The following is a 23871-nucleotide window of genomic DNA, read 5'->3' as shown; positions in this document are numbered from 1 at the left end:
ATCCGTGTCTGTCCTATCTTGTCCTGTATAGTGTGGACCTGTCTCTGAGGAGTTCCATTACTCAGTGGTCTGAGATTGCAACTGAGTGGCCTGAAAATGTTCCCTTTTTGCAGCCCAACTATAGGCACTCAAAGAGATTAAAATATCATCATATTTTGTATGAACTGAGACATTCCACCTTATTCTTTCCACCGTCCTGCATGCCAATGGTCATTTGTCATCTCTCTGTGTCTTCCCTATCATCAAGTATCCAATTTTTGTGAACAACAAGAAAATGCACACAAGCATCTGAATGCATATACGTCGCGTAACAAAAAATAACCCCCCGAAAGTGAAATGTAATTACCAGGTTAAAAAAATGCACCCAGTTTTCAGAGCCTATCACATCTCTCGCCTGGGCGCACAACTCCCCCCAACACTGCTCCTGTTGTGTCAGATAGTGGCAGTGTTGAGCCCGGGAACCGGCGCCGATCCCGCGGCTGTCCCCGCGGCCGCCCAGTCTTCGCGGCTGACTCTGGAGCGCGGAGCCACTGGGCCGCGAGGGCGCTGGGGAGCGGGAGGGGCTCGAGGGGCAGAGAGGGGTCCCCGAGCAGCCGCCACGAACTGTTTTCTTCCTCCCGCGGCAAGAGCCCCGCTCCCTCCAATCGATCGAAATTAACCGAAATTCACTGAAAGAGGGAGGGTGAGGGAGAGGTCGCTTGTTACTGGCTACGCCTCCCGGGGCTCCAGCCGGGAAAGCGGCCCGCGGCCCGTTGGGCGAGCAGTGTGGGCTCCCGCGCCCCCTCGGAAGCAGATCGAGGGTGGCGGTCCCCGCTGGGCTCCGCCGTGCGGCCGCTCCGTTCCTCCCCCCTCCCCCGCCCGCGCCCTCCCCCTTCCTTTCACTAGGACTCCGGGACTCGGGAGAGGGCGCGGGAGGCAGGCACACGGGCCCGACCCCACTCCAGCGCTCGCCGGAGACGCGGGCAGGCGGCGAAGGGACGCGGCGGGGGCGCGGGGCGGGCGCGGCCATGGAGCGGCGGCGGCGGCGGCAGCACTAGCGACAGCGGGCGGACCAGCGAGCGGGCGGCAGGGCGGCTCGGCACCGCGGACCGACCGAACTGCACAGCTCAGCAAAAGCGCCCTCGCCCTCCGCGCGCCGCCTCCTGCGAGCCCAAACCCGGCAACATTTTTTTAAAGCTCCAATCCAGCCTTTGAAGAAAAAGAAAAAAAATAGCATTGATCGGAGAGACGGGAATATACACACATACAATTTTTTTTTTTTTTGGTTTCTGCTAAAATTAGCCGGCTCGCCGCGCGCCCGTGTGCAAGTGTGTGCGAGTGTGTGCGTGCGGGCGTGTGTGTGTGAATGTGATTACTCCAGGACTCCTCGGGCTCCGGAGACGCCATTTTCCCCCTTGATATCTCTCTCCATAAATCGGTGGCGCGGCGGAGGCGGCCGCGCCGGGCGGGAAGCGCGGGGCCGGCCGGGGCGCCTGCCGCCGCCTCCGCGCGCCCGGGGGCCCCCGCGCCCCCCGAGCGAGGGCGGCACGCCCGCGGCTCGCCGTTTGACAGATGCTCATCGCCATGGAGTTACCGCAGCAGCACCTTTGGGGGCTCGGGCGAGCGACCGGAGCCGGGATCTGAGCGAGCGCCGGGGCCAGCGGAGCCGGAGCCGCCGGGACATGGGTGAGCACGCGCGGCGACCTTGGCCCGGGAGCCCGGCGCCTAGCCTCCCACCGCGCCGCGGGTCCCCGCACGCCGGGGGCCCGGGCGGTGTGTGTGTGTGTCCTGCATGCAAAAGTTAACGTCGCCTCGCCGGGGCTTTGACTTTGCACGGGGCGGGAAGGGGGAGAAGGGGCCGAGGGGGCGGATGCCGGTCCGGGCGAGACTGCCGAGGATGGGCGCGATTCCGGCCCGCTCACGGGTGGGCAGCGACGCTGGCTCATTTGGAGTGGCCCGTTGGTGGTGGCGATGGTGGAAGCTTCAGGCTGCAGGGCTGGGAGCTTATTGAGTTTCGCCTAATCTGATTCTCCCCAGCCCCCCCGCCTTTTGCACCCTCCCTCGGTCCTGCCGCCGGCTGCCAGGGCTGGCGGGTTTGGTGTTGGAGTGGACTCGGAGGGGGAGGGGGTAGGGAAAGGGGTGGGAAGGAGGCAGGATTTTTTTTTTTCTCTCTCTTTGTAACTTGCAGGTTAAGTGGAGCTAGAGAGCTACATTGTAACCTAGTTGGATTTTTTGAGGGGGGGGGGGGAATGTATCAGAATCTAACGTGTCGTTAATAGAAAGAAGAACAGGGACGAAGTGGTCCAGCCGGCGAAGGTTGGTGTGTGCTTGTGTTGTGGCTCTGTGTTAGTCTTTCTCTTAAAATCTTCGTCAATGGATCCGAGTATCTTTCTCGTGCTCTTTGGTTTTGGGACTCTTAAAAGACAAGAATTCCCTTAAAAGCAGACGAATGCCTTTTCTGAAAGCACGCATTGTGTGTGTTTCTAGAGGAGCCGTGGGCTTGGGAATTAAGGGCAGGCTTCCCCGTTTGGTGGTTTCCAAGTGGGAAATCACTCCGGAAAGGGAGCCCTTCAGTATCGATTTATTGTTTTTGTCTTTCAAATCATTATCTCTTTGACTAAAATACTGTTTGAGAAGTTCCACAGAGACAAAGTCAGGTATATTGGACTGGGCAGATCTTTATAGCAAGATGGTGATAACGGTGATGCTGTTTTTGGTGTCTGTTTGTGATGGAAGCATTGTTGGGTAATAGCAATTTCTGATCGGTAGAGCATGCTGGTTCTAAAAAAAAAAGTAACTGCCGAAATGCTGTCTTCCCGTCCCCCTCCCCACACACTACGAGCACCCCTTCTCCCTGACCCACATCGATTACAACAATTCTGAAATCGGATCCAACTGGAAATATTTTCTTTGGAGATCAGAAAGTTGTGCAATTGGAAGTAGGAGATGAGGCTAGAGGTCCTGGAAGTGCCAGGCGGGGGGTTCTTATTGCCCCCTGATGCTGCGTTTATTCTTTATGTGTTGTGTGTGTGGGTTCTGAGGGTGTGCATATCAGTCTAAAAGGGCTGTTGAGGGAAGGATTTCCGATTTGTTTCCGCTTCAAATAAACTGTCCTGATAATCTTATGGTTGACGTCTAATGCTAAAAGGCCAATTTGTGCGTCTCTTTATCCCTGCAGAAGCTCTCCTCCAAAAGGGCAATTTATTCTGGAATTCTACAGCGGCTACTTTTCCTTCCTAGTCCTCCCCCCCCACCCCCCCCACCCCATCCACACTTTCCCCTGAAGTTTGGTTGGAGTCCATGGTCTTTGAGGAAATATAATATTACTTGTTTTTCTCTTACATGATTTTTTTTCATTCTCTTCCTTTGCTTTCCTGCTTTTCTGTTTTTCCTGTAGATTTGTAACAACAACAACAACAACAACAACAACTCAACAACAAAACTTTATAAAGTAGCTGTCACTAAAGCTATCTGGCAGCTCAGCCCCATCTGTTACCCTCCTTTAGTCCACACTGGTAAATTGTATTTGCCCCATCTGAACTCATATTCAGCTGCAAACATTTGTGTGTGTGTGTGTGCACGCGCTCGTGTGTGTGTTAAGAGGTGGGGTTCAAAAGAGGGACCTGGAGAGGAAGAGTGGTGTTCTGTGAAAGCCACATCTTCCCCGCTGGGGCCAGACCTGAGTGGTCTGGGAGAGTTTCCTTTGCACACCCCAGTTAGAGGTTGTCTGGCTGGGATGGGGAGGCGGGGCCAACTGGCCAGGAGGCGTGTAAGGGAGGAGAAAGTTTGTGGCACTTTAAAATGTAGCCAGTTTACAATCCCAGGTCACTATCTCTCCCATCTCCTGCTTTCTGTGGCTTCCACAATCCCAAGGCTCCCCAGGCAGCCTGAGGGAGGCAGGATCTTTCCTGCCCTGACCTGGGCGCCCCAGGTTTCAGAACCAAGTCTAAGATGCTGTGTTTTCTTCCTCTGTATTTAATCGAGTTTCCTGCTAGAAGAGAAGCACGTTCAGACGGATCCGAAGTGTGTGAATGAACACAGTATTTGCAAACTTCAAAGAATGTAGGCTGAGAAATTAGGAAGATCAGGTACTCTGAAAGTGCTGTTTTGCAAACCGCTTCCCCTCCCCCATTAATTTAAAAAGAAAATGTCTTAGTCTTGGGTAGTTGAATTGGTGTTAGAGCTGGGCTGGGAGAGCTGCTTGCCACTCTAGTAACCTGAGCTGGGCTGGGGGGAGGAGGTGGTGAGCGAATGCAGTCGGCAGCCAGAGGAGGGAAACCGACTTGTCTCTGTTAGCAGGGAAAATAGATGTGTCACTGGAATAAACAAACTGGAAGTGGGGGAGGGGAAGGCGTGTAGTGAACAGAAGGCAGAGTGGCTGGGAGGCAACAATGTGAGTTAGGAAGGGGCCACTTCTAGCTTTGGAGAAAATATCAACTGCCTTATATGTTCATGAATGGGCTAGACAAGTGATGGTGTAATCCGATCTTTTGTATGTTAACATCAGAATGTTACATAGGAAGGCACTGTTGGCAGACTTAGTTCTGGACTTCACACAGGGGAAGCCTGGGGTAACCCTGGGTGAACCAAGGAGACCTTGGGGCCATGAGAGCTTCTGGTCCTGTACTTGTGTCATTGATGGCAAGCTACTTTGTAAATCATCTGACCTAAGAGGCAGTGGTAGGGAAAGAGAAAATAGCCCATGGACTCTTTGTAGAATGTAGTTGAAAATGGTCAGTGGGGAGAGGCAGGAGGCAGGAGTTTTTGCTGAAGAAGAAATAAATAGGTAGGCACTTCTCGCGGTTTCCCGATTCTGTTTCTGCCATTACCTTGACTTGCAATTCCATTCGGGGCCAAATCAGTGTTCATCTGACACACCCATGCACCTCCAGAAGAGGAGAGTTCTTTCAACCGGTCATTACTTTTAGTTGTGCTTCAGTCTCACTCCGAAGCTTCCTCATCCCATGCGAGAGGAGGACGAGGAGAAGCAGCTAGATGGATGGGACATCCCTTCTGGATTCACGAGGAGACACTGGGAGTTGGCTGGGCCTCAGCCTCCCAGAATGCCACTTTTTCCCTTGGAGACTCGAAGTTTTAATTGAAACCAGAAAGCTATTGAAGGCAGACCCGGCCAATGAAACCTTGCTTTCTGCTGCTCAGGAATGGGAAATAAATAATTTCTTGCTGATGGCATTTCAAGTTGCTTCAGTTCTGCTCCTTCCAGAAGAGTGGGGTCAATCTTTACTAACATATGAGCATTGTCGGGAGTTGCAGCGCCTTAACAAATGGTATGATGTCGTTGAGTTTGCTCAGGGACCCACTGAGCGGGACAGTTCTGGTGGGGTGGAGCGGGTGTTCAAGAGGCTGCCCTTGTCCTGGAGAGTTGCCCTGAAAACAGGAAACCTCGTCGAGTCCTTGCCCCATGTCTCTGTGCTTGGGCCTTGGGTTCCTTTGAAGAAGGGGACAAAAACAATTGAATTCCATTCCTATGCAGTGGCATATTATGAAACTGGGTGAGCTTTCCAGAATGTTTTCGGCCAACATTAGGTAAGAAACCCTACCAGCATACACACTGCCACTGGTTTAGGCCTCTTTTAGAGCTATTCCCGAAGGTGACCTGGTGTTTCCCAAACTCTTCGTGACGCGGCAGACACTCGGGCAGCCAAACGCTTGATTGGTGCAGACGGTGATAACACCAAGGTGCCCGCAGAGTGTGCGTCGTGAGCGTGGGGGAAGTGCCACCCTCCGTTCTTGTCTGGTTCTGAGTTTTCATTTCCATTTTCACTCAGCCGTCCACTAGATTCTGAAGCCTCCTTTGACACACCAGGTTGGGGCAATGTCAAGTTTCGGGGGGGCTGGTAACCTTAGCTGGGTGACTGAGTCTAAGTTTGTGGCCCTGACAGTTCTCATTGGGAAGTTTTACAGGTTCAGATTGAATCAGCTTCCCTTTCCGAGTGGGTTTCCCCCCCTTAGAGGGTGCCTTCTAAGGTTGAGGAAACATTATTTTTTAAAAATGTGTTTTGGCTTAGAAACCCACAGTTGACTTCCTGTCCGGTTCAGAGCAGATGATGGGTCAAAGGGAGGGTCAAAGGGAGAAGGTGAGCCCTGGCTGAGTTGCTCAGCTGGTTGGGGCATCGTCCCTTACACCCAAACGTTGCAGGTTTGATCCCTGGTCAGGGCACATACCTGAGTTGCAGGTTCGAACCCCTGTAAGGGCACTCATGTACTAGAGGCAACCAATCGATGTTTCTCTCTCTCTCTCTTTCAAATCAATAAAGATATCCTTGGGTGAGGATTAAAAAATATTAAAAAAATAGAGAAGGTAAGCAGGCCTCAGAGGATCACTTGGGAGGAAGCAGCCATACCTCCCCTGGGGCCGAGGACAGATTCTGATGAGCAGACCTCTATAAAACAGTTACAGGTAAAGGCCGCTGAGCTGACCTCCCCCCGCCCACCCCACACCGCACACACAGGGGCTTCTGTGTTCCCAGGTGCTAGGGAGGGATGGGGAATGACTGGCGAGCAGATAAGACTTCCAGGACTTTGCCAGGTTGGGAAAATAACCTTTGTCAGGTTATTTTTTTCTCATCAAAAATATTCCTTTCATATGCATGGTGGCACTTTGCCTTTTTCAAAAATATCTTCATATCCTATTTTCCCTTTGATTCTCCTAGGGAAGTCGCGGCAGTTTATACATGGAGTTGCATAAGTGACACAAGTCGGTGGCTGAACTGGGATCAGGCAACTGTGTCAAAAAAAAAAGTGAAGAATATCACACCTGAAGTGACAAATCTGCTTTGGATCCTGTCCCCACTCCTTCCCAGCTAAATGACCCCCACCAAGTTATTTAACCACTTTGAGCCTCAGTAACCTAATCAGGAAAATAGGGATAAAGATGCTTACCCTGTCTACTTCACAGGGGTTGCGAGGATTAAATAATGCCTGCTAATTTCTGTAATTGAACTCTGAGAGGATTTCCATGCTGCCTCCTGGAAGCTGGTCCTGAGATCCTTGTCGCCGTAGCGCACAGATGAATAACCCGTTGATATGACCAGAAATGCCCACAGGGGTCCCTTGGGTTCTAAGACAGTCAGGGAGTAGTTGTTTTCTACTGTTGAGGTGACTCATGAGAAAAAAAGGCAGTTGAATTTGTGGATGCTTATGATGCAGTACATATTGGAAATTGGAAGTCTCAGGCAACATCCAGTTTGGACTCAAGGATGTGTTGGCGCTCGGGAAATGCTGGAGTTAAGAACGGGAAGGGGAAAGGAAAAAAGACATAGAGACACACAGGGGAGGCAATGATGGGGGGTAGAGGGGGGAGGGTGTCCCTCAGGGGCTGACAGGGGCTGAGCAGGGCATTCAGGACAGAATTTTAAGCCTCTGTAAAGGGACGACTTGATAGCAGGATTCCCTGTGTCCTAGCAAACCCAGTGATTTCTCTGGAATTGGGGAAGGGCTTCACAGTCCATGTGCTCCCTGACTCTTCTGGGTCACCCCTCCTTCTTTTTCCTTCCCACGCTTCCTGGCGCACCCCGCTTAGCGGCCTGCTCCAGGCACCCGGCGGTGTTCTCCAGTGAACCCCATTTTACACAACACGCGCAGCCTCCTCTGCTGCCACACTGATTTCCGTGCTGACCGGGGCACTCTGTGCACATGTCCACCCCCACCCTCCACCCCTCAGCTCCCTCTGTGTCCCCACCTCCTCTGCGGAAGGTGTCCTGATTGGTCCCATCCAGCCAGAACGTCTGCCTCTTAGGACTTCGGACCAGCTCCCTCTCAGCGCCTCAGGTCTCCAGAGCACTTCAGGTCTGGAGCACTTGCCTGGCAACCTGCTCATGTGGCTTCTTTGTTTGTTGTCACTACCTCCCAGGTTGTCGGTCCTTGAAGGAAGGAGCCAAGTTCACCCCAGGAAGCCCCGCCCCTGCTAGTGAATGATTTCTGGGGTGTGAATGAATCACAGAATTTCTGTAAAGATGGACGATTAAAAGGGAACCCTGTTGAAGGTGGGCTAAAGCTCTGCGCTGTGAAGCAGCACAGTGAGGACCTCTCAGACAAAGCGAATAATAACCACTCAGGTTAATGGCTTTCTGTGCTTTCGGCCATCTTTCAGGGGCAGTCGCCCACTCTCAGTTTCTCCCTCAAAGCCTAAGAGTTAATGATGTTTTCCCACATGTATATTCTACCAGTCACTGATTCACTCATTCCTTGAATCCTCAAATATGTGTTAAGTGCCTGCTAGAGTCTCATCATCACAACAGCACGCAGAACTCTTGACTTTCTCTGAAAGTTCCGATTGCACCTTCTGTCCGCCACGCTCATGTTGGCACTCAACCCCGCAGACTTCTCTGTCCTTGCAGTCCAAGTGCCTCCGCGCTTCTCGGTGACGGTGTGAGCCTTGGCTGCGATGACAAAGAAGGCTGAGCAGAGAAAGGCTCCTGAGAGGACAGGTCCAGGGAAAGGCCCCTGAGAGGCCTGCTGCAGGCTGGGCTGGCCACTCGTTAGTGTATCATGTTGGACAAGTAACATTGCCTTTCCACTCCTTTAGCTGGAGCCACCTTAAAGTGGAAGGATTTGATTGCCATGAAATTCTGCAATTCTACTTCATGGCGGCCCAACACCCTTCTAGAGCAATCTGCCTGAGGATTAGTGTACTTTGCTAAGTGTTTACTCTGGGGAACTAGGTTACAGGAGGGGAGATAGGATCAGCAGAAGCTCTCCAGTTAGAACTGAGAGCCGGACTTGGAGCACAGGGAAGGGGGAGGTGAGAAGTGAGAAGGAGAGCTAAGTGTGAAGAAGAATGTGGAAGGAAGAAAAAGACTGCTTCCCCACATCTTTTTTCAGAAATGGCCCTCTTTGGTGAAATAGTTGAGACAAGGGAGATGAAGCAGACAAAGGCAGCTTCTGGAAAGCCTAGAATATGTTCTCTTTCTGGACTTTCCTTCTGTTTCCTAATGTTTCCCGTGCCCAGTAGGCGTCTTGAGTCTCTGCTGTAGTTACTTGGTGCACCTCATGGAGGTAGGAGGCTGGGTGTTATTTTTGTGTGTAGATCTCATTGGGCACAAAGACTGGGGTCATGACTGTGTTCTTGGGGGGTCTTCTCAGCCCCTCAGAGCAGAACCTGCCCTGCCCTGGTCTGTGTTCAGTAACTGCTAGTGAGTTGGTATGTATTGCGATCTGAGGTCAAAGGGAGTGACCCACAGTTTGCCCAATGCCAGAGAGAGGCCTCCGTGCTTTGGGTTGAGGTGGGACCAGGAAGCTGGGCTTTGACTTGATACTCTGTGGAAACGGAGCTAGAGGTCTGAATCAGGAGCACACTGGTTGCATGTCGATGAAGAGGGACATTCTGCAAGTTACGGAGATGCTGCAATTGGGTTTACCTTAGGACTTGGGATGGGGGGAAGGGCACGTGACACTGTTGGCCCAACTGAGTGGGAAGCAATTTCTTCACTGTTCCTTCCCTCTGTCAGAGACGTGCGGTTCTGTCAGTGGAGAGAAGTGGCTTGGGGTTTGCACTTGGAGCTGGAAAGACGTGGAGGCGGGAGATGCTGAATCTGACGAATCCAGCGCAGCAGCCTCAGCACGTTCATCAGAAGCGTTGGCACTGTTGTTGTGCTTGTAGCAAAATAATGAAATCTGGGTGGCAAGTCCCCTTGCAGTTGTTGGTGGCTGTGTCTGTGACCTATTGTTATTTGAACAATGAGAGCTTTGATTTTTTTAAAGTATTGATTAATAATGGTGGCTAAAAAGGATGATTTGATGTGAAAGCCCCGTGGGCCTGCTTTCCGCTCATTATTTTGTACTCTAGAGCTCGATTACAGTCGGTTTTTTGATCCTCAAATATTTATTAAAGTCTCAGCGTTGCAGCTTGTGTGAGCCATTGTTCCTGGCACTGTTGGGCGGGAAGGGTCTGGTGCGCGATGTGGCTTTTGCCTGTGGAGAGTGGACAGTGTCTCTGGAGAGACAGGCTTATTAGCTCAGATGGAAGGCAGCAGCCCACAGCCGAGGCGGGAGCCTGACCTAAGAAGAATGACGTTATTCGTGTGACCAGGACTAAGGTGTAGTCTGGGAATGCTTTGAGGAGGATGTGATTTGGGGTTTGACGGCGGAACTAGAACAAGGGGACATTCTTGGTGGTAGAGTAGCTTTTGCATAAGAGCAGAGGTGGGACGAAGTTTGCATGTGGCTTTGGAATTGAGACAAGAAAGGAGTGCTGCACCTGGCAGGAGGGCCAGGGCAGCCTGCTAATGCAGGTCCAGCTGGGTGACATGGATAGGCCCGCTAGCCATAGCCGGCATTTTGGTGGTCTGAGGTCTTCTGACCACAGTGTGCAGGACAGACCCCAGGGCCCTCGAAATTGGTTCCAATCTAGGTGTCCAGAGTTTTCATTCAGGCTCATCAACACTTCAACCCTCTGATTTGGCAAACTTTGTTTGCTAGTTAACATTGCAACATGAGTATAACCAGACCCCGCTGGGTGCTGTGGGGACCCCAAGAGATGGAGACAACCTCGTGTCTGCTCTCAGTCTAGTGAAGAGACCATAAGAACTCATGAAAACCAGGGGTGGGACAGGCGTGGACAGCCATCTAGGGCCCAGTAACAACTCCACTGGGAGCTCAGGAAAGGCCAGCACCTCCATTGGTTAGACAGACTAGGAAAGCTTCAAGGGGTAGGTGCAGCTTGGGCTGAGTCTTGAATAACGGGGTTGTCTTGGGTAGAGCAGCAGGGGAGATACTCGTCTTGCGAATGCAGAGGCCGAAAGGAGACTGCTTTCCGGAGACCGCTTCCTGGGCATCAGGGTTTTGTGGAGCGCCAGGCAGCAAGATGGATGGGATGGGGTCCTGTGAGGAGCAGGCCAAGGCTACACCCTGACCTGAGCTGGTGGGGGAGCCATGGCTGGGGTTTTCAGAGTGAGGGGGGCACAGGGTGCTCTCGTCAGAGAACCGCCATACCTGCCACACCTGAAAGAACCCTGACCTCTGACTGGGCTGCCTGCCCGTGCTCTGGTCAGCCTCCGGCTCCGCAGGCTGACATTCCAGAGAGTATTCTCTAGAACGAAACCCCCCAATACATGTAAGCATTCAGGATGAGTGAGGATCAGCGACTCTGAGGAACAAGGAGCTCCGTGCTACTCATCTCCAGGAGTTTAATGTAGAATTGGAGAAGGACACGTACAAATTTCAGGAGGGGGAAGGGAGCTGGTATTTGTTTAGCTCTTTGGCATGCCTAGCATCTCTTTTGTGGCAGAAGTGGAAACTTGTAAGTGACAGATGACACTTTATGTCCAATTGACAACAAGAAAAACAATTGCTGAATCAAATGGTTGGGAAGTTGAGGAATTTGAATAAAGACTGAGCAAGGCATGGAGCAAAATTAGAGGGCCTAGAAAGAAAGAGTGTGGAATTGATTGTTTGATTATTCAGTTTAGTCCCATTGCCTTCACAGAAGTCTGTCTTTTTCATTCCCAATTCACGAAGGGCGTGGTGGAGGACCAGAGTGTAAGTGACTACTGATGCTGGGCATTTCAAGACTGATGGCGTTGTGGTCCAAAGGAAAACAAATGACATTTGGAATCAGACAGAGCTACCACTGTCATTTCAATAAACTTCTCAACTTTAGGTTTCGTACCTGTAAAATGAGTACATCTCAGAGTTGGATCCATGAATGAGCTTAAAGGCCCTGTTGTGTACTAGATGCCTGTTAGAAGTTAGAATCCTTTTCTTTACCCTGTGGATCGCTGCACCTTGCTTGCACAGGACATACAAGGATCACATTGACTTCTTATGGGTCTGCCCTGTGATGTTTAATCTATTGGGGTGCTATTCTGCATGTGTCACTTACTTTTTCCTTGTAAGATTCTGTGAAGACACTAGGAGGGCAGAGAAGAAAACTGATGCCCAAAGGGTTTATGGGGCAAATCAATGGCAAACTGGTTTTTGGAGCTCACTTCTGTAGAAGCAGTTGAGAGTGTTTGGTTGAAAGCTGGCATCACTTTGTGTTTTAGAGACATCATGATGTGCAAGGAAAAGCACAGGCTTTGGTTTTGATTGTGGGTCTGGCACAGATAGTGTATGCCCGTGGGCAAACCGTTAACCTTCCTAGACCATCGTTTCACAGCTGTGAAATGAGGACAGGTCTGTGCATCTCGGAGTTGTTGTCCCGATTAGACTGATGAGGCCCCCGAAGGCTGCCGGTTGTGTTTAACCCCCACTCTCACTGCAGCCGTGTGCCTTCCTCAACTGCACGGAGAAGTGCCGGCCGCAGGGAATTTGCCAGAGCGAGAGCTCAGACGTGTAGGCCCGAGGATCGGCCCAGCCCATGCTTGAGAGAGGCTTCCCCAAGGGCCCACACCCAAGGCTCTCTCCATCCCATTGTGTTGTGTTCCTGGTTCCCAAAGGAGGCACTGTGTTTGCAGCTGGAGCAGGAATGCTTGGTTAACAAATAGTGCGCCCAGCCTCCCGCTTCAGGAGCTTGGTTCTGTTTCCCAGGTGTGGAGATCCCCGAGCATCGGGACTGATTCTTAGTTTTGTGTTACACTCAGCCAGGGGGAGCTGCAGAACCAGCAAAATGGAGGAAGAAATGTCAGGTGCCAAGCCTGTCTCGGAGGGGGTCCTGTTGAGGAGGTAAAGCTCAGCACCAGAGAATGCCAGAGTTGGAGGGAGCCACAGAATTCACAGCTTCACACCCATTGTTCTACAAATGAAGATGGGGGGACCAGGTTGATAAAAAGGGACTTGCCCAAGGCCACCCAGCGCCAAATGCTAGAGCAGGGAATTGAATCTGGAATTGAAGACTGGAATTCAGTCTTATTTCCTCTATGAAACAAACTGGGGACAAGAGGGAAACAGTACTCAACACCAAAATACTGAAGTTGGCAGGTACGTGTTAAACTGCCCCTGTGTGCTTCCCATTGCCGAGGGAAATGGAGAAGTTGTCCCTCTGGCTTCGCTGGGGGATCTGTGAAGAGAAGGCAGCGTTTAGCCAAATGCTCATGGGCAATGCAGACTCTGGGAGTAAATCAAATTTCCCCCGAATTTTGAAGATGCAGTAAGGTGATCCCAACAGGTTTTTTCATAAGTGTCTTATTTAATCTTCCATTACTTTTTAAAACAACCTTGAGGTAGAGTGATTACCCAGTTTCCAAGTGAAACTTGAACAGTTTAAGTATATTTTCCAAGGACACAATTACCAAGTGAAAAGGAAAAGCTAAGTAATCTAAACCCGTGACATCAAATCGGTGCTACGTCCACTCTTTTCCAGGAGAAACACGGCCAGGACACTGCTGTCGGACACTCACTGCTTGTGTTCATTTTGCTGTGACCTGTGGTAAAGGCTCTGTCAGGCCCAGCCCCTCCCCTCATGGAAGTCCTGGTCTGGTGGGAGGGGTAAATAAGTAAATGGGATATTTCAATACAGTTTGCCAAGCACTTTGATAGCAGAATGCCCAGGGACGTTTGAACAAGACTATTTGTGAGTATGAGTGTGAGGCTGGTGGGTGTGCATGTGCACATATGCATATGTGTACACACAAGGGGAAAGGAATAGAAAAGGAAGGTCCAGCCAGTCTGCATGGAGGTGAAACTTGACCCAGTTCTTGGAGGATGACTTAGAGGTAGCCAAATGGAGAATGGAGAAAGGGCAGGCCAGCCAGAGGAAGTAGCGGGGATTCAGGGAGTGATGCAAATCAGTGGGATTTGGGGGAACTGCAGCTCAGGAGAAGCTGCTGGGGAATGTGGTGGGTGCAATGCTCAGGGACCACAGGTTGGAGGAGGTGCACTGTGATCAGGAAGGCACCACCCAGGTGTGTGTTATAAAAATGCTACCGAGTCTGAGCTTTGTTCTTTGCTGTAGACCATGGGCGTGTGTGCAGGGTCAGAGAATTGTGGTGCACAGCTGCTTTTGCCCTTGCTGATTGAGAGCTGGCTAAGGGTTGGGTCACTGGATCGATTTATCAGTGTTTATGGAGAACTGGCTCTGGGTATTTCTGCAGCAGGAAGGATTTCAGAGACCCATCATTCAGAGTCATGGGAACCTAAGTCAAATGACACCTGGCTGGCCTTTGACACAGCTTCTCATTCAACATTCACTCAGTGAATAATTTTGAGTGTTGCTCCATGGATCAGCAATTATGCCAGACCCTGTGGGGGGGAGGGTCTGGGGTGAGCCAGACACACACAGCTTCTACCCTCAAAGGGCTTATCTTCTAGTGGGGTAGGAAGAGTTGAAACCAAGAGTGGCCCATGCATTAATTATAGAATACAGTAAATACTAGGGAAGGAAATTCTGTGCAATAAGGGCACAAAGCTGGGAGTCCTGCTCTGCATTGTGAAGCTCAGGGAAGTATGATTTGACCTGGGCCTGAGGGATAAAGAGGCATTAACTTAAGGATCAGGAAGAGGATTCCAGATACACGCAAAGTACCCCAAGCTGGAAATGTCACTTCCGACTCCCCACTAGAATACCTTAGAAGACAGAGAGAAAGGTGAATGCTCAATCACCCCCAAGGCCAAAGTCAGACAATCTCTCACCAGAAGCTGAGATAGGATTCTCATAGCTACAGGCCAGTGAGCCTAGGTTGGCAATACGGTTGCTTGTCTGTCTGTAGTCAGAAAGGCTCACCCTCCATCCTTTTACACCTTTTACCCCCTCGGGTCAGAAAGTCACGAGTTCTGTCAACCAGAAAGATAGTCATCAGGTCTACTGCAGGGGCAGTGTTGATAAAACAACTAAAGACGGTCCTTCTCTAACATTATTGCATGCATTCTCAAAGACTGCAGCTCTCAGGAAACAAAGGGCAAGGCTGGAGGACAGAGATCTGAGAGGCGTGGAAGAGGGGCGTTGACTTCTGAGCAGAGATGTTTCCTGGAATAAAGCTCTGAGACCAGACCTAAAGAATCTTGGTAACAGTGCACACTGTGGATTTCAGCCTTTCAGAGTTTGGAGAACATGGCAGAAGGAGCCCTTCTTTGTCTAGCAAAACAATAGTAGATAGATGTCCACTGTTCGTGGTACCCTAATGAATGTACAGCACTCTATTTCCCAGATTTCTAAAAAAGATTTTATTTTATTATTTTTAGAGAGGGGGGTGGGAGGGAGAAAGAAAGGGAGAGAAGCATCAATATATGGTTGCCTCTCGTGAGCCCCCTTCTGGAAACCTGGCCCACAACCCAGGTATGTGCCCTGACTGGGAATTGAACTGGAGGCCCTTTGGTTCACAGGCCAGCACTCAGTCCACTGAGCCACAGCAGCCAGGGCCTATGTCTCAGATTTTTTTAAAGCCTTGCTTTAAGTGTGGTGATTCCTATGATGTGAATGTTTCCTACCACGGACAGGGTTCAAGCTGTCACCTTGATACCACTGAATGTGGAGTTGAGAAGACACTCACTTGGTAGGCTCTCAGGAGCTCCGGGGTCTGGCTTCAGCACTGCACTGCCACTCTTCACTAGGAACTGGGGTGATCGCATCGCGGATAACAGCATCAGCTCTGAGAGGGGGATTTGACTGGCTTTGAAGGTAGAATCAAATGGGACCAGCTTTTTCCGTTGACCAAGACTACCCTGTGACTCTCTCCTCACTAGAGCACAAGTAAAGAGAAACAATCCAAAACGAGACTCAAAATACAGTAAGAGGAACAGTATCAGGGTAATTATTTACTGCAAGAGCAAAGCAAGAACTTTAGAAAGCTGCCAGACACCTGCAAGAGGAGGAAGCATGGCCCTGGCGGAACAGGAACATAAAGTAACAAGGAGGGAGCGTTCTGAGAGGCAAAGGCATCAGAATCAGCTGAGAGGAGGACGAGTAAAGTAAAGGAAGATTGCAGGGATACACAGTGTACAATAGCAGAATTAGAAGTCCATAGTCAATGAAGGCAAAGGGAGGGGTGAAATCAAATTCAATTGATAAATATGTAGGCCAGATTAGGGTGGACTGTCCCACAATGAAAAATAAAGAAATAAACACAGTAAGACAGAGAATGAGAGAAACGGAGAAAGTGCTGAGAATTCCAAGCTAGGAGTATAGGACAAACCTAGAAAGAAGTAAGGTCCATTGACTAGAAGAAATAATGAAGAGAATAATTGATAGGAACGTTGCTGAGACAGAAAGGACCTACATCTGTAGATCCCAAAAGCTTGTGTTCCAGGAAGAATAAAAGGGCCAATACTCTCGTTTTGCCATTAATGAAATTCAGCAATATGAAAAATGCCTTCAAGGATCAAGTTCAAACATGTTGCCTACAAAGGAAACAAAACCAGGCTGGCCTCCATTTGCTATTACTTCAAGTGCTAGAAGACAATCTACAGAGTTTTGAGGGAAGACATCAGACCTGAAGGTTAGATAGATAGTCAGCCAGTGCCTTCTGCAAATAAGGAGGAAAGAAGCGCCTGGCCTCATGGGGATTTGCAGAGTGCGGAGCCGAGGAGGGGCTCAGGGTGGAGAGCTCTGCGGGGGGGGGGGGGGGGGCGGGGCCCGGTTTGGGAAAGGTCAAGAATGAGGCCTTCCCATTATTGGGATTGTTTGCCACTAAGACCTTTTGAGGTGCATATGTTATTTATAAGAATTCTGTATGAGGAGCATGCAATTCCATTGAAAAGGAAGATAAAAACCATAACCGAGTGAAAAAGGTCATGTAGACTTGTTTTCCATTTTGCTGATGAGACACTCAAGCTGAAAGGAAGGCCTCTGGTCCAGCATCCACATCTTCCGACTCCTGTGAGCTGTGTCAGGGGCTCTTGCAGTTCTACCGTGTGGTCCCTTTGGAATGCAGCAGTCAGGGTGAGGGTGGCCTGTGTGCACCCTGGGGACCAAGCAGATGGGAAAGGTGGATCATGCCAGGAAGCCCACACTGAGTTGGTTTATTCATTTATTAATTGTCAACCAACGTTTTTTGAGTGTTATGCGTTGGGCACCGTAGTAGGCATTGCAATTGCATGGATGAATAAAATGCAACTGATGCCTATTCTTAGGAGACTGAGAGTAAAACTGTAAGGGAAAAATCCCCTTAAACATGGAATAATAGTGCTCTATGGTGAAGGCAGTTGATGGGATTCATACACACAGTAGGCAAAGCCTGAACTCATCAGAATGGCCCGGAGAGTTTGGTAAAAGCCATGGAGCTGAGCCCCACCCCAGAGCCCTGATTCAGCAGGCGGGGCTGAAAAATTCACATTTCTACGAAACTCTGCAATTAGTGCGAGTTCTCCGGGACTGCAGGTGGAGACTTTTTTAGACTAGGAAAAATTCTTCCATCTTGAATATGTGAAGCGGGGAGAGGGTATACCTCTAGGGGCTCATTTAGGTCATGATTCCCCTGGCCCTCAGAAAAATAATCCTGTAGGTTATACTCTCCAGCTTGGAGTGTCCCCATAGGTCTGTGGCTTGCAGAGTAAATTACAAGGTCTTGAGAATGGAAGAGACCTTGATCCCACTCCATTTTTTGCTGCGATAAGTATGGCATAAGGGACTCAAAGTGGCTATCAGTGGGAGAGAGCCAGGGGAAGAGGCCAAGTTTCCTGACTCCTCTCCCAGTATTCTTTCCCAGTGCATCACCTCCCTTCTGTCCCCCTGAGACCTCATAACCAGTTATTTCCTAAGTTGTTTCATTGTTCCTATGTGCCCCGCCTCCTCTGTGTCCCGCGGGCAGTCATGGAAGGGTTAACTTTTGTTGGACTGGAGGCCTGAGCCAAGTACAGAGTGTCCATTGTGTGCCCGCCCCCTCTGGAGGAGTTGCTGACTGCTGGAATGTGACAGGCAAAACGTTTTCACCTTGCTTGGGCTTCCCCTCCTTGTGAGTGTGTGAGTGAGTCAGTGAGTGCCTGTGCTCACACCCGCGTGTCGGCAGGGGCGCACCCAAGAGGACACGCAGTTGTCTCCCAGACTCACCAACAAATTGAACTGTGACTTTGGGATGGCAGGTAAGGGCTGGGAGAAGGCAAATGGAGAACAACAGCTTTGTGTACTGGAGAAGTAAACAGACAGGTTAGGTTTCTCTACTCTTTGCTTTTGAAAGCTTCTTTTTATTTTCCTAAGGCGAGGGGTGCACAGTGGACCCGAGGGGCTGGGTTATAATCCTCAGCCTAGTGGTGAATTTTCCAGGGCCTGGGTGGGTGGAGCTGCAGTTGGGGTAGTTTGAACCTCGGGACTTGGAACAACTGTGATGGGGCTAATTCATTTTCAGTGAGAAGTTTTCCAAGTGCCCAGGCCCGCTCTGAGTTGTACAATCACAGTCTCGGCCTGAAACTGAAATGAAATCAGAGTGTGTACTCAAAACAATGAGAAGACAAGACAAGACTAGTATTTAGTGGCAAGCTGTGCAGCTGGGTGAGAGGAAGTCAGGCCAGGGAGTGAATGCTGTGGTCCAGAGTTTACAAAATATGGCCATCAGGAAGGGAAGACTTGGACATGACCTCGAAATATGGGGAGGACTGGGATCTGCTTGTTCATTTGTTCATTCAGTCCTCCATGCAACAGACTTTTGGAGAGCACTCGTTGTATGAGAGGCATTGATTGCATGGATTGATGGAAAGAGATACAAGGAAAGATTCTATAAAAATACTAGGGCAGAAATAATTCTGAGTGTATCACGCTACTGTGGAGACTGGTATGACTTGAAAAGGGAATGCAAGTTCGTGGCTAATGAGTCCTAAGCCTGGGTTCTTCAAGTGAAACCTGAACGAAGAGTTTGGAATTTGTGTGTTCCTGAAGATGAGGGTTATTGAAGACGGCATTCCTGTTCTGTCCCTGGTTTTTATTCTGTCACATTCACAGTGCTGTGGCTCAGGTCCTCATGCAGCAAGAACGGAATTTCAGCGGAGCCTCTCCTTACGGTCTCCCCTGCCTCTAATATCAGGTTCCATTAATTCATCGCTCACATCACATGCCAGAATTATCTTCCTAAAGCATAGCCTTAATAGCATCCCTTCCCTATTGACATCCCTTAAATGGGTTTTCCCATTACCTGTAAGATAAAATCCAACTAATTAGCATGACATTCAAGAATGCCCATGATCTGGCTGTGGCCTTTTATCTGTAGCCATGCTACTCACCAGTACCCATTTCGTGCCAGGCCTCTTAGCCAGACCTCACTTGCCTCTTCCCTGAACTTTGTATGCTCCTTCCCCAGGTCTTGCCTCGCTTCATGCTCTTCCTCCTTCCTGCTTGCTCTACCTATTCAAGCCCCTCAGGGTCAAAGCCATATTGTATGCTCTCCTTGAAGCCCTCTGGGGTAGTTCTCCGTCTATCTGTGTATACCTGGCCCAAGTGGAAAACACTTTCTCTTCCCTTTGTTCCTGTCCTTTGTTATGGGTTGTATAAAAATCTGTTCTGTTTTATTTTTCAAGTTACTCTTTAGAGTATAACCTCCTTGCATTTTTATTGTGTCCTAGGATCTTCTGGAAAACTGAAAAAACTGTTGAGTTTTCTGTTTTTGTGTACCTCTTACTACTTGCATTTTAACTTTTGGAACTTTGTCTTCTACATCAGTTAGTTAATGATTTATACCACTAAATATAAGAGGCTCTGAAGTGAGCCACTTTTTTAATGGAGGATACTTTATTAATATGAACAATACATCCACCTTATACATCTAATCATTCCTCTAGAGTTTAGGTTCCACCGTCTTTTCTCGTCACTGAACCTGCCATATACATCATCCTATCTGTAGTTCAAAGATCCAAATGGGTTTAGGGCAGGAATGTTTTATGGGGAATATGCCTTACCTTCTGCCCTAACTCAAGGGTAGCTTTATAGGTAGGTACCATGGAGTTAAAATCTAACATTATAGATTCCTGCCAGAGGGAGTCATAAGAAAACACGGCTTGTGATTTGTATGGCACCGGGATAGAAACTGAGAATGACCTACTGGTCTCTTACTGCTTGACCAGCAGGGGCGTGTTCTAGCGCATCTTGGTGTCTCCAGTGGCTAGTGTGGTACCTGACACTAGGAAGAGAGGCCTCAGTGAATGTTGACTTCAATATGAATTTTAGAAAAATTATGTAAGGTCTTGGGTAGGTAAGCAGATCCATCCAGATGAGACAAAGTATCTTGTAAGTAAATGAAACATGAAGTGTCATCTGGCCTGACTGCCCTCCCCGGTCCTAAGTTGGGACTTCGTCCCTTTGTAGCATGGAGCATGGGTGGCTGTTCAGTGTTTGACAGCTTCAGCAAAGATGCTCATGTTCTCTTTAGGCAGCTTCTTGTCTCCCAGAAATGCCTCATTCATTGGGTTTTCCCCTCAGTGGAGGCAGTTGTAAATGTGTCTTTCTGCAGGGCTGAGCGGTTTCCAGGAGCTGAGTATGTTCCTGGGCGTCTCTGGGGAACAGGTTCACGTTGAAGCTCTAACTGCCTTGCTGGCTGACTTCTTCACAGGGCATCAGCTGAACATGCACTGATTCCAGGGGGAGAACATACACGCCCCCCGTCTTCAGGATCCAGTTTTTGGCTGTTCTGAACGTGGCTTTGCAGGCATTGTTGAAATTTTATGGCGGGCACATCTGCTGACCGATTACTTACATTGCTGGGCTCCGTGGTAGAAACCTAAGGTGTGTAGTAATGTCTTCTGCTGGGAGACTTTGAGAGCACTCAGGGATTTCAGAAGGCTTGAGTGTGATCTCACCTACAGCACAGGGGTGGAAGGACATGCTATTTTGAAGTTTGGTGCAGCCCCAGGGCTCTAAGTTTTTGCTGGAGAATGAGCATTTGGGCTTCCTTTTCGGTTTGAAAATGATGAATTGTGGGACACGGAGTGGGTAAGGGTGAATGGTAGTTTAGCTGACCCTCTGATGGTCTGGACAAGGCCTGACCGATTTTTCTCTTTTCCTTCTGAGGAAGGCAGAATCAAGCATACTGGCGCGGGGTGGGGATGGGAGACCCGTGGGGGAGGGTGGTGGGGAGCGGGGCGAGGCTATTTACTGACACTCCCACAGGCCTGTGAAATGCTACCCTCTCTCCCTCTCTCCCTTTCTCTTTTTTGTTGTCATGTAGATGCAATGCCACTGTATGTAAGGACCAGAAAGAGACTTAAAACTGCCCCGAATGACTATTTTGTGTAAATAATTGATAGATTAAATATCTTTTGTGTCAATGGAAACGTTTTTAGGCTTGGTTTTTCTTTTCTGTTTTCAAGCCTGTGTCTAAACTTTACAGTTGCTTTCAAAGAAATCAGTCGGACTTGCATAATTGAAATAACTCATAATGAGAAGCGATAAGGAAAGGAATGGTCAGGACCTTGACCAACTGTCCTTCCTGTGAGGGGATGGAGGAGAGCTTGGCCCAGGCACCTCGGGGGCTGTCGTGCTCAGCTTTGCAAACTGTTTTTCATCTGTGCGGGAAGTGGTGCAAGAAGTCACCCAAATGCAGTTCCCACAGACCTGAGCATCAACACTTCAGACTTCCCTTTCGTCATGCTAGGGTTTGAGGGTGACTCAGCCAGCTGTGGTTTCAGTTTAAGAAACTTCTAGCTGGTTACTGGACTGGAGGGCTTGTCTCTCTTATTTTCCATGCGTCCACAGCCATAAACATTGATAACAATTCAGTGAAGGGTCATGTGTTTGTGTGCGTTGTCCCCTCCGCCCCAGTTGAATCCACGTGGGGACGTGCACATTCTGATCTGATTTCTTTCCATCGGTTTTTCCGATGCCCTTGATGAGTGGGAAGGGGCTCCCGGCACTGAGATTGAGCTGCCTTTGAGGTCATTTTCCTCCCTGCCTCGGCTGATTGTCTCTCTCCTTCTCAGTTGCAGATCTGATCTCTTCTGAACACCTCGCCGTGTCTCCATCCTTGGGACTGTGAACCCAGCAGCTGGACCACTTTGTCCGTGGAATTTTGGGTGTCCTCTCTTCTCACCTTCCCTTTCCCCTTTACCCTTCCCCCTCCTGAGAACTCCTGAAGACTGTAGGATTGTCATGGAGTCCAGGGAAATCTTAAGCAGCTCCCGGCAAAGGGGGAGCGAGTCGGATTTCCTGCCTGTCTCCTCCGCCAAGACCCCGACTGGGCCGGGCTGTGCAGGAGAACCTTTGCTCTCTGCTCCAGGAACTGGGAAGGGGATCCCGGTGGCTGGAGAACGCATGGAGCCGGAGGAAGAGGATGAACTGGGCTCAGGGCGGGATGTGGATTCCAATTCCAATGCAGACAGCGAGAAGTGGGTGGCAGGCGATGGCCTGGAAGAACAGGAGTTTTCTATCAAGGAGGCCAACTTCACGGAGGGGAGTCTGAAGCTGAAGATTCAGACCACAAAGCGGGCCAAGAAACCGCCAAAGAATCTGGAGAACTATATATGCCCACCTGAGATCAAGATCACCATCAAGCAGTCTGGGGACCAGAAGGTGTCTCGTGCTGGGAAAAACAGCAAAGCCACGAAAGAGGAGGAAAGAAGCCACTCCAAAAAGAAGGTAGGAAGCCCTGTTTTGTAGGATTTCTTTTTGGCCACTTTTATCCTCAACTTTTAAGGGTCTATCTGCCTATTACTTATTTGCACTGAGTTCTTATTTTACACCATTAGTAGATCCTATGACTTGAAGTAAAATTATGTGACAAAAACCAATGTTACTACAGGCTAATTGATATAAATAAGAGTTAAGTTCCTATGGGATCTCATCAACATTAAAGGTAAGGTGTCGAACTAAGTGACTACTCAAGAGCCTGCTGTGTTTCTGAATTATCAGTGTCCTTGATGGGATACTTAGGACCTCCAGAAGAAATGCAACTGATATCTTGGTGTTGTGTTCAATTATTATTAATCATTACGTCTTCTACCCACCTGAAAAACAATAGCTACTAGAATCAGAAGTCCCGATGTTTCTATTTATTGTGTAGCCGCCAGTTGGCTGGATCAAATCTGGCTAAGCTGTGACAACATTTTGAGGTCTCTCTTTTGCTTTAATATTTGTCTGTTCTCATTGTTAAAGAGTGAGATGTTGGAAAATCTTGGTCAATCGGAACAGTCAAGAAGCATTATAACCTTTTCAGTGACTACTGTACATCTTGCTAACACAGGTGAGCCTTTCTATTACAAAGACTAAGGATACCCAGTCTTTGTAATAATTTGGGGCTCTTAGAGGGCTGAGAGATCATCATTCTGAAAGCCAGTGAGTGGCAAGCATTAGAACTACAACTGGAGAAAGAAAAGGGGCAGGCCTGGATCTTTGCCTAACACATCACAGAAGTTTAAGACTGGGGTCTTGAATGAACGTATTTGGTTGTCACTCTCCTCCTAGAAGACCACCGGGGGTGTAGAAAGCAGTTCTCTAGGTGATTGGTGGTGTCATTTGGTTGAGAAAGAATGGGTTCAGATCTCATTGTATTATTGTATCACAGGGGCTTGCAGTGCGCTCTTTTCCTGGGAAGGGTGTGGCAGTCAGCTGTGAAAGCAGAGGACTGCCCTAGCCTAGAAAGTTTCTGTTTCAGACAACCCTTGGGACTTGTGCATAGCTCGGAAAGGAGGCCTCTTGCTGACAGAGTTTTGGGTTCTAGGTTGTAGGTGTTAACCAGTCTTTGTAACTCTTTCCCCCACATTTTGTCATTTATCTGAGCTCTAGCCTTGACGGACCAGCTAAAAATGGCACATATAAATGAGCCTCTCACCTTTGTAGCCCATAGATAATTTGTTGTATTTCTGTTGCCAGTGGCTTTTGAGGTTTGGAGTCATCATTTTCAGTAAACTGATGAGAAAGAATCATGTTCTTTCTTTAGTGTAGGGCTTGTGTCCTTCCTCATGCTAGGTGTTTTGCCTGATTTGTTGCATTTAAATTCCAAAGACTTGGACCAGAAGAGACATTCTAGGGCAATCAGTGCCTCCCAGTTGACTCAGACTCTCCTGCTTTTAAAACCCAAACTCCTGCATCCAGGAGCCCCCTCCACCCTGGGCACGCTGGGACAGATGTCCACCTTACTTTAA

At 49.3% G+C, this 23871-nt stretch overlaps 2 protein-coding genes across 6 annotated transcripts in view; one reads left to right on the top strand and one right to left on the bottom strand.

Annotated features, from left to right (window-relative positions):
- Positions 1 to 493: 493 nt before the first annotated feature.
- The window catches only part of SETBP1 (SET binding protein 1), a 350054-nt gene continuing 326676 nt past the window's right edge, over positions 494 to 23871 (top strand). For 2 of the 5 annotated variants that reach the window (XM_028525004.2, XM_028525006.2), the window contains exons 1-2: positions 495 to 1665; positions 21712 to 22366. In XM_028525004.2, the coding sequence (XP_028380805.1) occupies positions 21881 to 22366 (486 nt within the window). In that variant the 5' untranslated portion in view covers positions 495 to 1665; positions 21712 to 21880. Of the gene's footprint in view, positions 1666 to 2164; positions 2296 to 17540; positions 17893 to 21711; positions 22367 to 23871 lie in introns of those variants that run through there. The other 3 variants (XM_036009099.1, XM_036009101.1, XM_036009100.1) reach the window with 3 other exon arrangements.
- Positions 1278 to 1925, bottom strand: LOC114505974 (atherin-like). Its single transcript, XM_028523547.1, has one exon. It carries the CDS (start codon positions 1923 to 1925, stop codon positions 1278 to 1280), a length of 648 nt encoding a protein of 215 aa, XP_028379348.1.

The sequence above is a fragment of the Phyllostomus discolor genome, chromosome 9 (assembly GCF_004126475.2).
Source record: "Phyllostomus discolor isolate MPI-MPIP mPhyDis1 chromosome 9, mPhyDis1.pri.v3, whole genome shotgun sequence".
NCBI lineage: Eukaryota > Metazoa > Chordata > Mammalia > Chiroptera > Phyllostomidae > Phyllostomus > Phyllostomus discolor.
Note: the sequence above shows the minus strand (reverse complement) of the source record. Positions and strands in the feature narration are given on the sequence as shown.